Source organism: Ziziphus jujuba, chromosome 8, assembly GCF_031755915.1.
Source record: "Ziziphus jujuba cultivar Dongzao chromosome 8, ASM3175591v1".
NCBI classification, from domain to species: Eukaryota; Viridiplantae; Streptophyta; class Magnoliopsida; order Rosales; family Rhamnaceae; genus Ziziphus; species Ziziphus jujuba.
The window spans coordinates 9,440,040-9,458,155 of record NC_083386.1 but is presented as its reverse complement, the minus strand read 5'-3'; the positions used below and the strand labels follow the sequence as shown (position 1 = coordinate 9,458,155).

At 28.9% G+C, this 18,116-nt stretch overlaps 1 protein-coding gene across 1 annotated transcript; it reads left to right on the top strand.

Moving 5' to 3' along the window:
• The first annotated feature begins 11,542 nt into the window (after window positions 1-11,542).
• LOC107413095 (glucosamine inositolphosphorylceramide transferase 1) lies at window positions 11,543-16,952 on the top strand. Its single transcript, XM_016020964.4, has 4 exons — window positions 11,543-12,112; window positions 12,373-12,495; window positions 14,684-14,851; window positions 15,023-16,952. The coding sequence occupies exons 1-4, from the start codon at window positions 11,765-11,767 to the stop codon at window positions 16,703-16,705; spliced, it is 2,322 nt and encodes a 773-aa protein (XP_015876450.2). The 5' UTR covers window positions 11,543-11,764; the 3' UTR covers window positions 16,706-16,952.
• Window positions 16,953-18,116: the final 1,164 nt, after the last annotated feature.

The window sequence follows — 18,116 nt, the reverse complement described above, 5'->3', positions numbered from 1 at the left end:
ATTAATGTCTACTAATTATGTAATGAAGAATATCATCTATGACTGTATATACAACTTTAATGTGCTAGGAATACATTTTTATATTGCAATCCATAAAAAATCATACTAGTAATTAGGATAAAATCTTGGAGTTTCTAGTCTATATATTTTTATTATTTTTTCACAATCTTTTTTATGCTTGATAAAAATTATAATAAAACAATCAAAATATTAAAATCATATCAATCAATTTATATATATATATATATATGGTGAATAGATTTTAGTTTTTATATAAGAGCACCTCAAATGGCTCTTTAAATGTGTTATATTTTTTATTTTAAAAAAATAATATTTAAAAAAGAGTTTCAATGAATTTTTTATTTTGATTTTTTGATATAAAAATTGATTTAGTTCTCCAACTATAGAGAGTTAAAATCAATTTTTATTTTAATATTATATAAATTTAATTAAATGTAGTATATATTTTTATTCTATTATTATAATATTTAAAAATTTATAAAAAAAACCAATAAATATGTATAAAAAAATAAAATAAAAAACAATAATAGAAAATTTTATTGAAAATCAATTTTAGATTTTACTATATTTCATATTAAAGAATATATTTTTTTATTTTCAAAAGAAATACATATCCATTTTATATATAAAAAATATATATATATATATATATATAAAAGTTGAGCATGTTGTACACTTGTCAGTTAGTAAAGCCTACGAATTTTCGCAATAAAAAAATTTCGGCCTCGGGAGGTCAGTGTTCAATTTCAATGGGGCCCAGCCAGCGGTACCTCTCTTTATAATTCCACTATCGTTTCCTCTCCCGCGCAAACCAACAAATCCAGAAGGAAGAGGGAAAGTGGTGCATGGAGAAAGTTTTGTATTTCACCCGTTTGTAATTTTGCACCAAAAAAAACATAACCACAATAATACTTTTATGGAAACAAAAACATTCTGTTCTGTATCCTGCTTCTGCTTCTTGTTATTTTCAATCTTTTGTCTACTTTCTCTCTCTCTCTCTCTCTCTTTCTTTTCTTTTTTTTAATGAAAATTTTCTACTTTCTCTTTCATTATTGCTTATCATAGATTCCTCCTTCACTTTTCACATTATTGAGTTTTCAATTCTTTTTCTCTACAAGCTTCTTCGAAATTTCCCCCCTCCTGCCCAATTTTTTGAAAACTGGGTTTGAAGAAACTTCCCAATGTTTTTAAATTTTAATGCGGGAAATTAACAGTGCTGTACCATAAATTTTATTGGAATTTGATGTTTTATATTCTAGAAATTATATTAAAACAATATAAAATTCTTCCTGTATATTTTGTCAAATACTAAATGAAAATAAAAGTATAAAGTATAATTTTATATAATTTAGGAAGCAATTTGCAAATTTTTTTCAAATAAAGAGTAATGAAAAATAAAAAATTAATTAAAAAGGATTGTTATATTTTAAAATAAGTTAATAAAAAAATTGCAAACGTCATTTTTCTAAAATGAACATAAAAATCTTTACATATAATAACTATTCTAAGAAAGTAAATAATAAAAACCAATGAAAAATTGAATATGTTAAAAAAAAAAGAATATTATTATTAAAAATGCAAATGTAATATTTTTAAAATATAAAAATAATAATTTTTGCATATTCTAGAGATTGAAAAAAAAGTGATCAACTAATTCTAAAATATAAAAGAAAATTTTGAAAATTTATTTTTATAAAATATGTTCTTTTATTTATAATATATATTTTTTATATTTATATTGCTTACTTACAATTATTCTTTATAAAATATTATTATAAAACATAATATAACAAAATTTGGTTATATTTATTATTTATAATATTTTATACAATATTTTTATAAAACAATATATATATATATATAAATTATTTTTATCAGAGCAAGTTGTAAAATGTATTAAATTATTTTTAAAAAATTGTAAAAACCAATTTTTTAATAATTTTTTGTTTTGAAATGTAAAAGGAAAACACACGTTCTATATGCTTATACAGTATATTTCGGTTTTGTTTATGTCAGTAAATAGTTTGGAGTATTGTTTTGCAAGTAAAAGAAATAATACTGAACCTTCTTTTTTTTTTTTTTGGCAAATATATAATGAACTTAATTTGTTTCTTTAGTGGTACAAGATTCGTTTATATAAATTCGGATAAAAAAGAGTAGAATAAATTTTGTATCAATACAATATTTTAATTAGTATTGACGTTGATATCTTAATATATTTCTTATATTAGTGCCCCAGAAAAAACTCCAATTATATTCTAAAGCTCTGTTTTTCAAATTTTCTATCATTTTCTTCTACTTTTTTCTTGTTCTGTTTTTTAAATTTTAATTTTAATTTTTTGTTTTCCCAAAGCAATAACAAAAAGTTGCCATAAATTTATTATTATTATTTTTTTAAAGTTGAACCTCTCAAACGAAAGCGAACTACTAGCATTTAAAATTTAAACCAAAATAACCAATATTCCATTTTATATTATTATTAATATTTTATGAATAGCACGGTTCTTTTTTTATTATTATTTTAATTTCTGAATTTTTTAATGTCCTAAAAGAAGTTCTTTTTTTCACTTATAAATTATTATTTATCTTTTCCACTTGCCCCATCGAGGGTGAGGCATATGCCTCCTCTGCATCAATATATAGCTTTTTTCAGCACCCCAAAAAAAAAGTATATTTCAGACGTATCTTAACCTGATCTAGAACTTTAAATTATTGTTTATAAACGTTAAGCGAATGTTATATATATTATCAATTTATTTTAATATATTACTAAAAAAAATTTTAAAGTGTTTAAATTAAATTTTTTTTTATTTTTATACTAATTATTAAATTTTTTTAAAATAGTTAATTAAATTATAAAACTGCCTATGGATCTCATTATTGCTAGTAGTGAAAAATAACTTTTCCATATAAAAATCCAGCGCTTACAACACAAACCATTGATGTATTCCTTCTCATATCACATTGATCCTTTTCTTCAAAAAAATTTAAAAAAACAAAACAAAATGCTTCTTTTATAGTGGTCGAATTTTCACCTCGATATGTGTAGCATAAATATTCAGACGGTGTGATGACAAATTTGTAACTTTCGCCATCTTTCCTAAGCCGTTTCTTGTACGTCTTAACGTGGGAAGAATCTGAAAATGTCTTTTCTTTTTCAAGTAGCAATTTCTCAAAATGTCATTGGTGTTTAATTAAACCCAAAACCTAAAGAGTATATGATAGACGACAATTCCTAACTCAAAAGAAAAATGAATGGTGGGAGAGAACTAGAATGGCATAGTGTACTCTTTTTCAGTTTGATTTTATTTTATTTCCTGCTTCTACTGGGATTACATACTAGCTTTCTGTTTATCCATCACGCTACACTTTTGTTCACCACACACACACACACACAAAACATGCAAAATTTTCTTTCTTGAGTGGGGTAATGTGGGCCAGCCCAGCCCTACTTTAAGAAATTTTCCTGGAATATTCTATCCATTTTTCTTTTCCAAACGAATTAATGACAACGCAATTTAGATAAGCGCTGACCGATTGAGAATTTATTTTCTCAGTTCTGAACCCCCAACCATTAAGTTGGTACAAAAATAAATAACATTAAGCATGTACATAAAGCATCTCTTAAATAAAAATAAAATAAAATAAATTATATACGATGATTGTGGAAGTGTGATTTCGATAATTTTACTATTGGATCAAAATTAGGACTACCAAATACAGATTGTTATATTTAGGTGGAAATTCTATGGTGAGGATGATTCGCATGAGAACTGAAGTATTAGTGACGGTTTTTCATAATATTAATGATGATTTTTTAAAAAATCATCATCAATATTATAAAAAATCATCACCAATACTGTGATTTGCATAAAAATCGTCCGTACAATAAACATATATTTAGGTCGCAAGTTGTTACTGTTGTACGGATAACAAAGAATTGCCCTTGTACAAATACTAATATTACAAGAATGTCTAATTTATTTATTTATTTTTTCAATTCCAAAATACTTAAGAAACCATGGTACATAGTGGTGGGTTCAATCATGGTTGCATTAAATGAATGGGTTTTTTCTCTGTGGGACCCGCAAAGTTGACGTCTTGGCATAAGGTGCTGGTAAACCCAAAGTCAATTTATAAAGACAAAAAGGGTGGAGCCGTTGATATAATTCATTTCACACCAACTTGGGGGTTTGTCTTTATTTCATTCGGAGTCTGATTCCTTCTTTTGAATTTGTCATAGGATTTCAATTTGAACTTTCAAACAGGTTTTGGATAATGGAGCTGAATGATGTTAAAATTGAAGGGATATAAATGTAACGGAACAGCATCTTATGAGTGGAAAATATACAAATTGATTTCAAGATGAAGAAGTGTGAATTCAATGTGAAGGTTTAATTTGTTTTTTTAATTATAAAAAAAATTAATGGCAGTTGTGAACAAATACAAAGTCATGTCTTCCATCCAAAAGTAGGTCTTGGTCTACCTTGATTAAAAGATTAGTATAACTGTCGTTGAGACTATTAAAAAGAGTATTGAATTGAAATGAGTCAATAACTCTCTCTCTATATATATATATATTTTTTATTAAAAAAATCAAATTTATAAATAGAATGATACTAAAGTATCAAAATTATTATCAATCTATTTTTTTAATAAAATAATAGATATTAAAATGTTTATCAATCTATTTTTTTAATAGAATAATACTAATCCTCCGGAAACTTATAATTATTTGATATGAGATCCATGTAATTTGGATCATTATGGTTAGAATTGAATTAGGACACTTATCATATCCAATATTTGGTTCTAAAATGATATAATCATTATTCAGATATTTATATTTTATTTTCGTTAATTAAAAAAAAAGAAAAAAAAAAGAAAAGAAATAACAATGGAGTCATTCTACCATATCATAATAACATGACTTGGAGATTTTTTTTGCACTTCATTTTCATGCATGCGTGTGGATACAAAATGAACTAATGGTCCTTCTTTCAATAATGATCATATATAACTTTGGCTGTCGATTCTAAACTTTAGAAGAATCTCAAATCTGAAAACTTAAACTCACATTGGCCATTTTGCATCCAAGAGCTTACAAAATGATCATTATCGTAACTTTGACAATTGGAATTATAGAGGCAAAAGCCATGATGCCTAGAACATCACTGACAGAAACATACATTTATATACACATTGATAGTGTTCACTATCTTACAAAGTCTTTTGTCTGCTTTCCACATTTTTTGGTATCTTTTGCTTCTTTTCAAAACCATCATCAAAAAATATCTCTTCAATTAATTTGAAATTTAAGACACACACACACACACACACACACACACACAATCAAGCTCTTATCCAAAATTTTTAGTAATTAATAATTTTGCACAATGAAATTTTCACTTCAGACTATGATATACAAAATGCATTTATAGAATCAGATCTAAAAATGCACTTTTTAAATTCTATCCATTTAGTTAAATTCAGATTTACACATATTGTAAAATAATATATATACATATATATATATATATATAGCGCTTGAAACTTTAAAGACAATTTGAATAGCTCTTTTACAGGGTATGTCAACTGAACCATTACAATCGGTATAATGTATAGATTCACTATAATCTTACATGTACTTTGATAAATATTTTGTACTATATATAAGTCTGAGTTGATATCCAATTTAGAGTTTTAATTTAAAATTTTAGAATCATGGCCTTTGGATTCATTCAATTAACAACCTCATTCATAAAAAAATAAAAAAAGGTAGCAAATTCAAGAGCATAAATCAAACCATAATTTTATAAGCTCGTAAATCTGTTTAGTCGATACTTGCAGTATATATATATATATATATATATATGTATATTTTATACGGTGAAAGAGAACAATGGTCTATTTAATTGAGAGCTACAAAATCCAACTATTGCTATTCCATTATTTTGGTGTATTTTAATATTAGCTTGGTACAAAATCCTGTTTTCTTTATTTATATAAAATAGGAAGAAATCTGCCTCCGTCATCATTTAGTCCATGGCGCAGGCGCCCCGTCAGCGTAATTAAGGATGCAAATCCACCCACAGTAGCGGAGCCACGTTTTACTTGCCCCCCGCACCATAAGCATTTAAATTGTTTTTACGTATATACATTGTTTTTTCAATAAATTATAAAATAACTCTATAATTAAATAATTGGTCTCCCCAATTAAAATGTTTATCTTTTCTATCTATAATACTATTTTTTTAAAACACTTATAAATGATAAACTTAATTAGTTTAATTAATATATTAATATAATTAATGTATTAAGTGAATATTCTATATCTAAAAAAGAGTGCGTATTCTTATTCTTGTTTTTAAATTAAATGCCTAGTATTTGTTTTATTTAATATTTACTATAACTTTTGGCATTTCATATCATATTTTGAATTTTCTAATTACTTATTAATTAATGGTTTTTTTTTTATTAATGAAACTTTTATTTTGATTATAGTTAGCCTCTTTTTTTTTTTATGTTGTGAATTTAAACTTTTTTTTTATAGGACATATTATATTGTACATTTTTGATTTTTTTTTAATTACAGCTGAATACTTTTATAAAGTTATAAAAATATAAGTAAAAATATTCAATTATAATAAAAAAAACAATCTCGAAGATATACAATGTAATATATCATTTTCCGTAGTTATAATATAGCCCCTATGGATAATTACGGTTCTGCCTCTGTCCACCCATACAATTCATATGTCATCTTGTAAAAGTATAAATTAAGAGCCAATAAAACCCACCAAAATATTAATTTATTCAAAAGCACGCATTGTTCCTTGTTTTATGGTTGTGCAATCAAAATGTATAAATACATAATAAAAACAATATAATTAAAAATAACAAAAAATCATATATAAAAATGTTGAATAAGTACTTGTATTTTCGTATGCATAAATAGATGTAAACTCACATTGTAATCATATATATGCATACATCTAATTTTCACAAACTTATATTAACACAGTTATAAATAATAGAACATACTAATTAATTAATTAATTAGTCCATACTATAAATTAGTAGCTTTTTGACAATATATATATATATATATATTTATGAAAATATATATATATAAAAGTTATCTTTCTTAATCCTCCCCAAATTTTGTTTCCTATAATACATTACTGGCACTCCTAGTTTCAATCAAAATATGAAAATCAAAAATACTATTTTAGAACTACTTTTCCTTAAAACATAGTTAGTTAAATATAGGATGACAAAAATATGTAAATGATATGTGCATATATAAATTATTTTATTTATTTAAAAATGCTGAGAAAAATTGGGTCAAAAAATACATAGCCAGGAAGTTTATAAATTTGATACATAATACGTTATAAACTTAAAAATATGGAATAAAAATATGAATATTAAATATATATTAAAATTAGTTACTTTTAATACATATGATAAAAATATAACTATCAATGAGATGATAATAGTTTAATATATTAAAAAATCAAAAATAGTAAATAGTTAACAGAATAAATAAAAAAAAATTATACACATTTTTCTATATAATCATAAAAAATAAAAAGTAATTAAAATTATTTATTTTTTCAAAAATACATATTTTTTCACTTATACAATACAACAATATGTTTGATATATGTTTTAAACTTTTTCCTTAAAAAAATATATTTTTCCATATGTTTAAAATCGATATACGAAATGGAAGTTTTTTCAAAGATATATACATGCGTATTATATACGTACTATTCGTGAATTTATTTAACTAGGCGGCCTTAAAGCAATCAAATTTATCTTCTTGCCTTTCATTTTTGTTAAACCAACTTTATTTTTTTATTTTTTTGTTAAACCAACTCAAACGTGAAGAGTCATGTACATATGAGACATAAATTTAAGCTGTAATAAAGAACATAGTGAAGAGAGAGTATGTGTATGTTTTTGTACATATATATATATGATATATAAAGTTTGTGGTTGTTGTGTATTTTCGTCAATTACTTGTCTCTTTTGGTCTTGTTGACTTAATTTCTTGAGTTTTGTTTCTTGACCAAGGCAAAGAAAATTCTCAGTTTGACATACAATCAATCGCGCCGCCAATGAAGTTCAAAATTCTGGAAGAATTTAGCCAAAAAAAAACTCTGGAAGAATTAATTTTAAACTCTCAAAATTTTCTTCTGTAATTGTTTTGAAATGTATTTTATATTTTATAATAATATATCATACACTGTCTATTATGGCTAGGATAAACCCTAGCCGCACTCAATTAGTTTATTATCTGCAAGTTTTTATATTGGACCATTCATTCAATTATTTGTACGTAGCTTTTTTATTTTATATATATATATATATATATATATATAATTTTGTTATAAAAAACATTTGGCCGTTTGATCCTTTTATATATTTTAACCGTTTGACATCAAATAATATATTATTCTATAAAAAAATTTTATAATATATTACTTGATGTTAAATAAATACACTATAAAAAAATATATACTTTCTATGGCAGAAGTTTGTATATATATATATATATATATAAAAAGAGCAAATAGAGAATATTCATAAATAAAACAAAAAGAAAGTCGTCACAAAACGTAGCATTTGGTTAAAAAATGGAGCCAATGGCGCATAAGTTTGCATCCGAAATGAAAAGAAACAATTATTAATTGAAGGTTAATATATATATATATATATATAGTGAAGTCCGTTTCTTGTCAAATCAACATGATGAAATTAATTTTTATTAAAAACTTATGAAATTAACTATTTAGATTTAGTTTAAAAACTAAACTCAGACCAACCGATTGAATCCAACGTCGAAACTAAAGAACTTAGTAACAGGATCAGGCATCAGCCTATAAGATATTTGTTGTAAATCTTTATATTATTGTATATATGGATTCTCAAACCCCCACGGAACAAAATTTCCAATTGGCTTCAAACAACTCCTAATTCCATTACCAAATTAAAAAAAGAAAAAGAAGAAAAAAAAAAAAAAAAACAACAACAACTCCTATTTCCTTATTCTTTCCGGTAAACTGATCCCTTGTCAATTAAGACATTTCAAGCCTTGGAAATGGTCGTAAGGACATTTAATGACAAAATAATAATAATAATAATAATAATAATAATAAAAAAGAGAGAGAGATCCGACCCACCTAATTGCAATTGCTTTTAATTTAAACAGAAAATAATTTATTAAAGAAAGACAGACATTGTGACTTATGTATATACGTATATTCCTGTGTATATATATAAAAGTTATGGAATATATATACCCAGTTGAAACCTCTGCAAATAAATATTTTGCAATGCTAAAAAAAGCTTCACTAGGCAAAGCCCCAAACTCATGTAAATGTCCACTGGTACAAACTTTCCAAAATGAATCTCATCCAGCCCGTAAAGTTAATTATTTTAAACTAATAAAATTCAACTCTAATTGCACTTTCTTTTTGATAAAATGCAACTCATATACGAATATTGTTCTATTCTGTTCAAACGTAGAGATTAATTGAAGTCCAAGTGGCTATTTCTTTTTCAATCTCACAAAAATCTCCAGAAGGTCTACCTGTCCAAAATGAATCTTATCTAGCCGCCCATAGGCTTCACAATTTTCAAAATGAATTTCCACATGTACTTTCTTTTCTATATAATATATATATATATATATATCCTTTCTCAGTTTATTACAAAAAATAATAATTTAACTTTGGTTTATTTTAGAAAAATGAGTTTTGTAGACAGCAGGGAAAAATTTTGGAAGTGACTGACTTTAATTATATTTTGGGATAGTTTTTCTCCTTAAGACCAGTCAATTACCAATTCTATTTTGGATTGTTATAACCTATTAAAGTTTTAATTTGTCATGGTTAATAATGATTATCAATTAAATGTTTATATTGACTGTTATTTAATTATTTTTTTATTTTTTATTTTAAAAATCTAATTTAACAAAATGAAATTTTTTAAACAGCCATTTAATTAAATTGTTAAATAGCATACGGATATCATCGATAATAATCATTAAACAAATAGCATTTTTCACTTTATTATGTTATTTTTAATTTTAAATTGTAAAAAATAAATTAAAAACTGATCAATGTCTAATGGAGTTATTCCTAATTTATTAACAATAATGATATGGCACATATATAACTTTGATCATTTTTATTGATATGAGACATAATTTGGTTTAACCAAATTATGATTTTGTATTTCTTTGTAAGTTGAGAATATCTGTGTTCCAAACTTGTGCCATTGTCCTAAAAAACAATAAATTTTACCAATTACTTGATAGAGAAAATAACATTAATACAATAATATAAAATCTTAAAATGAAATACTTATGTCCTTAACCTAATCCTATTGACAATATTAATTAATAATTAATCGTGCTAATATTCTATCAATGCTAACCAATCAGCCATTATCTCATCACCTAAAAGCCAATTGAACAAAATTGACAAACTTTAACCTAAATTCAAAATTTGACCACCAACCAAATTCACCTACACCAGCATATATCCAACCAGAAAGTGTGTATATATATATTAATGATATAATGGATTATCTAGTTTATTTTATTATTGGTTATCTAGGAATAAAATTAGCTAATAATATGTGATAATATTAATTTACAGAATTTATTTTTATTTTTATGTTTTACTACTAAAAAATATGTGAAGGAAATGTGAACTTTGACAATCTATTTATAGATGGTACTAAATTTTTCTTTAATTTTTTTTTTTTTTTTACTCCTCTTATTCGGCATATCAATTGAGCAGCCTCATTTAACGTATATAAAATATATTTCAAACATTATGTTATACATTCTTTAGCCATGAATTCATAAACTTAAAAATGTCATTTAAAAAAAAAAAAAATTGTTTTTCTCAATTTGATAAAATTTCGTAATATATAACACAGGGACAGTAGATTAGTCTAAAATTTTTTCTAATTCACGATGATTACTAAATTAATGACTGCAAACTTTAGACTTACAATCACACAACCTTACACTTGTATGCTTTAATCTCTAATTTCGTCAATTTTTCCGGTATTCTAGAATGACCCAACAATTACAAAATTTAATTCATCAAAAAAAAAAAAAAAACAAGAAAAAAAATTTATAAAACTTAAAAACCGAAAAGTAGAAAATTAAATTATATTTTTTACTATTTTTCTTTATACACGACTCTGCACTGGTGTTAGATCTACTCTCCCTATCTACATTCCACGTGTAAGACACAAATTCAGTATACAGTACTTGTTGTACAGTTTAGGCGAGTACAAGAAAATTTCATACTCGCAGCGAGTGGAATATGTTTCATTCAATATTCAATTGTTTTTTTTTTCAAATTTTTAGAAAGAGCCTCATGTCATGTCAATCTATACACACATAAACCTAGCGCACCTAGACATACAACTTTACATGTGTATACTCTATATATATATATATATATTATACATATGGATAATATATATATGTATATATGTATATATGCGCATAAATGGTGTAACGTTCTCTGTAGAAACTCCTCACTGGGTTCGGTTCCCTTTCGGAGAAAGAAAGAGAGAGAGAGAGAAACAGAGGATGCTTGTGAACGTTCTGTGTAATTTTTCCGGCGAGGTTTGAGATACCCCAGGAGATTTTCCGGTGAAGGAGAAGGTGACAGTGGGTTTAGGTGGGCTCCGGTGACCGGATTCTGAGATGGGTACGAACCCAATTGCGGCCGGCGGAGGTGGCGGTGGAGGTGGTGGTGTTGGTGGTGGAAATGGTTCAAACGGAAGTTGCTGTGCCATGAGCCTGAGGTGCTGGTGCAAATGGCCGTGGCGGTGGGAGCACCAGCACCGGTTGTACTCGTCGGCGTTCATTTACTTCTTTGGGTGTTTCGTTTTGTTAGGATCGATGGCCACGTTGTATACCTGGTTCGCTTTCTCGCCGAATGTCCGTACGGGACTCGTCGTCTCGGTTGGGTGTCAGGAGGACAATGAAGGTTCATGGTCCGTTGGTGTTTTCTTCGGTGACTCTCCGTTTTCCCTCAAACCCATTGAGACTGTGAGTTCCTTTTCATCCCTTCTTTGCTGTATTCTTTTTTTCTTTTCTTTTTTTCCTTTTTTTTTTTTCTGTAATAATCACCGTTTGGGCTGGTTTCCCTTTTTTTTGTTCTTTCCTCTCTCTTTTTCTTTTGAAATGGGTAATTTTTTTTCTTTTTCTTTTGAAAGTGTGGGGTTTTCTGGGTTTCTTTTGAATTCTTGATTTTTTTTTTAATTTTTAATTTTTTTTTTTAAATATGTTTGGGTTGGAATTGGGTACAGATGAATGTATGGAAGGATGAAACCGCTGCTTGGCCTGTAGCAAACCCTGTGCTGACATGTGCTTCTGTTTCTGATGCTGGTTTCCCAAGTAATTTTGTTGCTGATCCTTTCCTTTATATACAGGTAACTGTTTTTATGTTGTTTTGATTCTTGGATGATGTTTTTCTTTCTTTGTGATTGTGATGGTTAAAGTTCTTTCATCATGCATGGGTTCTCAGGCTCTTGTTATTCGGCCTGTATATAATTTTCTTTTTCCCAGTTTCAGGAATGATTTGACTTTTATGTGTGTAGAAGAAAGCTTGTTTAGATTTTACTTTTCTATTTGATATTCATTTAAATTTTTTTTTTTTTTTGAGTTTTTCCCCCCCATTCCTGTTACTGTTTACTTTGGTAAAGTGAACCCTTGAAGTTGTTTAATGGTAAATACATATGGGATTCATGAATATTTAATTGCAGTTTTGCAATTGAAATGTTTTTATCTGAACCCGGTTCCTCTTTTGTTGCATGGGTAACCTTAAGGTAAAAAAAATAGGGAGCCAGTGGAACTTATAGTTACAAATCTAAAATGGTATTTTGCTTGATTTCCTGGGGTGTGTTTCTTTTTTAAACTTTTTTCTTTTGATTATTATTTAATTTTTGGAATGATTGTAGTCCAATGTACTCATGTAGGCGCTTGAAATAATTGTGTTTTCAATGATTCCTTTACAAAAAGCAGGACATTTGAAATAGGAAATTGCAATAAAGTGTGTGGATAAGATAGAAAAGAATTAGTAGACTGGAAGAATCGGCACCATTTTACGAGTCTGTTGAAACACTTTATGAACTTTTTTTTTTTTTACTCCTTTAGCATGTTTAAATCAATAAACCTCGAGTGTACGTTTGTGGAGGATATTGGCAACTTAGTGAATAAGTAAGGCCAAATTCCTTATTGAACTCTTACTAAAAAATATGTAAATTTTTATACTAACAGGTAGAAGTTGATATTGTTATCACACAGAACATAACCAAGAATATGGCCACTATTTTGCCTCAAAATAGGTATAACTATCAAAATTCTGAACAATATTCTGCATATTGTGGTTATTTTGCCATTGTAATTACGGGCATCTCATCTTATGTTAGAATATGCTATTTTTCTAGGTCTTCCCTCTGTGCATAAAGAATTTCTTACAATTTTGGCGACATTCATGCAATGGAACCAAGGAGGTTTGCCTCTTAGAAATTGTGATCTTTTTGGGTAATTAGTTTTAGTATGTCATACAAGAATCTGATTGATCTCTTGAGAAAAGGTATTTGGAGTCAAAAGTTGAAAGTAACTTAATGTGGAAGGAATTGAGCATTTGTAGATATGTTGAAAAGAAGACCGGTTGGGGCTTGGGAGACAGTTTTGGCTGTCTAAAGATCATAAATTTAGCTTTAGGTGAAGAGAGATGAAGTTGAGAACATATTTGAGAAGAGAGAATATCTTTGAATAGTCATTGTGGAAGATGAAAGTTTTTACTTAATTGTGGGACATCACCGTAAAGGTGCAGTTTACATATGATCTACTCTGAACATCTTGTACAAATAGGTGCTTGAGACAGGATGATATAATAACTGTCTTGTTTAGAACATGCCCAATCCTTTATTATTGTTCTTTCCCCAGTCCTTTTGGTTTTTCATTTGGAAAACTAGTTTTCTTATGCACAATTAGGTATAGTACTATTTATGCGGCTAATTGGCATAGCATTTGTTTATGTGGCATGTGTTTTCTTAATAAACCCATACTATTTGTGTTGCTAAACATGGATTTATGTGTAATCATAGGACTATTATTGATTGTTCGAACTTGACTTCTGGTTTGACTTGCTATTTAATGCTGACATTTCAAGGCTTTAGTCATAGACTGGGGAATCTCTTGATTAACCTCTATTCAGTATTCCCCACTAATTCTTAAATAAAGCCTCAATTTTGAGGGTTGTCTTGTATTTTTGCCGTTTTCTCTAGATGGTGGAGTGATTAATAAGCATGCTCTGCCCTTCATTTTTTCAGTTGTATTATTTGCAATATATGAAGTGTTCTATCTGCATTCAGCACTACAACTATCACCTACACATTGACTGTTTGGAGACCACTAGCAGAGTTATTGGCATACTAATGTACTGTGCGCCTTCTTTCGCTCTCTCTTTGACTGTTTCTGAACGTGCTTGTATGTATTTTATGGACATTTATCTGAAAACTTGGAATCCGATAAACTGTTAACTTCAATGATGTTACACTGGTTTGTGACTTAATCATCCTTTTATTTGATTATCTTGGCATTGTTTTACAGGGAGATACCTTTTACCTATTTTTTGAAACCAAGAATGCAATAACCATGCAAGGAGATATTGGAGTTGCAAAAAGTTCTGACAAGGGAGCAACATGGAAACACTTGGGCATTGCCTTGGATGAAGAATGGCATCTTTCCTATCCTTACGTCTTCGACTACAATGACCAAGTAAGACCTAATTTCTTTTCAATGTGCACAAACATGTGCACTCAATCAATTTAATGACTTGGCGAACTTTTGAAGAATAGATTTAGCAGTGCAACTGTTTTGCCACCACATCAACTCCAATGATCTGAATCTGTACGTTTGTCTGCTAATTAATTATATTTTTGTATATAGATATATATGATGCCTGAGAGCAGCGAGAAAGGGGAACTTCGTCTTTACCGAGCACTCAATTTTCCTCTGCAATGGAAACTGGAAAAAGTCATCATTGAGAAGCCTCTTGTTGATTCGTTTATCATCTATCACAATAACATGCATTGGCTCTTTGGTTCAGATCACAGTGGTTTTGGAACCAAAAAGAATGGACAGCTAGAAATTTGGTATAGCAATTCCCCTCTTGGTCCTTGGAAACCTCATAAAAAGAATCCTATCTATAATGTTGACAAGAGCTTGGGAGCTCGTAATGGAGGCAGACCGTTCGTTTACAAGGGACACCTCTATCGTGTTGGTCAAGACTGTGGTGAAACATATGGACGACGAGTTCGAGGCTTCAAGGTCGAAGTTCTTACCACCAATGATTACAAAGAAGTCGAAGTCCCATTGGGCTTAATTGAGCCAACTAAGGGTCGGAATGCATGGAATGGTGTTCGCCACCATCACCTAGATGTGCAGCAGCTAAGTTCTGGGGAATGGGTTGCAGTAATGGATGGAGACAGGGTACCATCAGGAGATCCAATCCATCGGTTTATTCTTGGTTGGGCTGCAGTATCAGCTGTTGTTGCACTGATTGCATTGTTGGGTGTGATGCTTGGTGCTGTGAACTTCATGATTCCCCATAACTGGTGCTTTTACAGTTCAGGGAAGAGAAGTGATGCATCTTTGGCCTGGGAAAAGTCGCACTTCTTTTCTTCCAAAGGGAGACGATTGTGCAGCCGATTGAACAGAGTGATATCAGCCCTTAGAGGCAGGATCAAACATAATACTTGTGCTGGAAGATTAGTTCTTGCTATAACTTTAGTACTTGGAGTTGCAATTTTGTGTGTTGGAGTTAAATTTATTTATGGGGGAAATGGAGCTGAAGAACCTTACCCATGGAAAGGTCAGCACTCGCAGTTCACATTACTTACAATGACCTATGATGCTCGGCTATGGAACTTAAAATTGTATATCAAGCATTATTCAAGATGCTCATCAGTGAGAGAGATAGTGGTGGTGTGGAACAAGGGAAAACCACCTGCATTGAGTGATTTTGACTCCGCGGTGCCAGTTAGGATCAGAGTAGAGAATCAGAACTCGCTAAATAATCGATTCAAGTTGGATTCGCTGATAAAGACCAGAGCCGTTCTTGAGCTTGATGATGATATTATGATGACTTGTGATGATATCGAGCGTGGTTTTAAAGTATGGCGTCAATACCCCGACCGCTTGGTGGGATTCTACCCGCGTCTAATCGATGGAAGTCCATTGAAATACAGGGGTGAGAAACATGCCAGAAGACATAAAGGGTACAATATGATCCTTACAGGTGCAGCTTTCATTGATAGTCAAGTGGCTTTTGATAGGTATTGGAGTGAAGAAGCTAAACAAGGGAGAGAAGAAGTAGAAAAATATTTCAATTGTGAGGATGTGCTTATGAATTATTTGTATGCAAATGCAAGCTCAAGTAGGACTGTAGAATATGTGAGACCGGCATGGGCAATCGATACATCAAAGTTTTCGAGTGCGGCGATTAGCAGGAATACGAAAGTGCACTACCAGATAAGAAGTGAGTGCCTCATGAAATTTTCAAACATGTATGGGAGCTTGTCTAGGCATAAGTGGAGATTTGATGGGAGGAAGGATGGGTGGGACTTGTAATTTAATTAATTTTATTTGCCTCCATGATTCTGATAAAATTCTTCTTTCTTGTTCCTAATGTTTTGTTTTACAACGTGTCTTTCGCATTTTCTCCCCAGTTGTGAATTTTGTGTTGGGGAAACTGGTCATCAAATAGTGTTTTTTTTTTTTTTTTTTTTTGGTAGTCAAAGGTGTAAATTGGTCTTTTGGTTTTTGTTAATCTTATTCTCTCTTTTATAATGGAAATTAATTCAGGGTTGCATTTCTATGTTCCAGATTTGTAATTTTTTTTCTTTTGTTTGTAGATTTGTGATTATGCTTTTTGGATTTGCGTTTAATTTTCATCTTTAACGATCTTTTGAGTACAACAGGATTCAATATCTTTGTGTACAAGGAAAACAAATATACACTTAAATTTGTGCCCTTTTTTTTTTTTTTTTTTTTATCTTCTTCTTATCTTCATCCACATCATATGAAATGTATGTTGGGAGTATTTATTTTTATTGGGTTCATAAATTGTCAATTATTATGATTATTTTAGTTTATCCTTTACCTTCATCTGGGCCCTTGACTCTTTTTGACCGAAAGTTCATGCTCAGCTGGCATAAGATGGGCATAACCCTATGCACTTTGGAGGAGCCCACAAACAAAATGGATAAGTTCCAAAAAAACAAAAAATAACAAATGTCCTTACGAGCGTTAATGGGCAAAATCTCTCTTTACATCATCAAACTTTTATTTAATATTTTACAACCCTATATTTTGGATATGTTGGGCTATATATTGTACTTTCTAAAGTGTTCAATTATACAATTCCAAACAATTTAAAATTGGTTGAATACATCAACTTTAATACAATAACCACTTCATAAATCTAAGTCTACCCCACAATTTCTAGAGGACTTACATCCACATGTTCACTAGCACTCTACAATGACATCAAGGAAAACCATTTATAATAAGCAAATTTAAGTGCTATGTTTTCCAAAATATATATATTTTTTTGGATATATTCTTTTTTCTTATATATTATAAGGGCAGAGCTAATAGCAAAACCAATTACTTTCAAAGTTGGTGCATTTTCATATGTAATGTTTGAAAAATGGAAATATAATGCATTTTTTTTTTTTGTGAAGTAATAATAATAACCATTATACTGTTACTATCTATATCTTACATTTTTTTTTTTTCATCATCAAGGATAGGGATTTAAATTTTTAAGATTATTATATGAAGAAACAATAACGGTGGAACTTGTATTATTGTAGGCATTGAAATACTAAAAAGAAAGAAAAACAGAATTTGCTACCAAATGCTGCTCAGAAACTCCACCAAGAAAGCAAGTAGGCAACTTTTTTGAGAGGCATAGCCAATCTGTTTTGATGGTCTATTTATGGATCAAAAGTGAGGTTAGGCTTCTTCTGACAAATGA

Bases quoted from the DNA above. Each gene is read 5' to 3' on its own strand.
- LOC107413095 (XM_016020964.4), top strand. From the start codon at position 11,765: ATGGGTACGAACCCAATTGCGGCCGGCGGAGGTGGCGGTGGAGGTGGT. The intron at 12,113-12,372 runs GTGAGTTCCTTT...AATTGGGTACAG, and splicing joins CCCTCAAACCCATTGAGACT to ATGAATGTATGGAAGGATGA. The intron at 12,496-14,683 runs GTAACTGTTTTT...ATTGTTTTACAG, and splicing joins ATCCTTTCCTTTATATACAG to GGAGATACCTTTTACCTATT.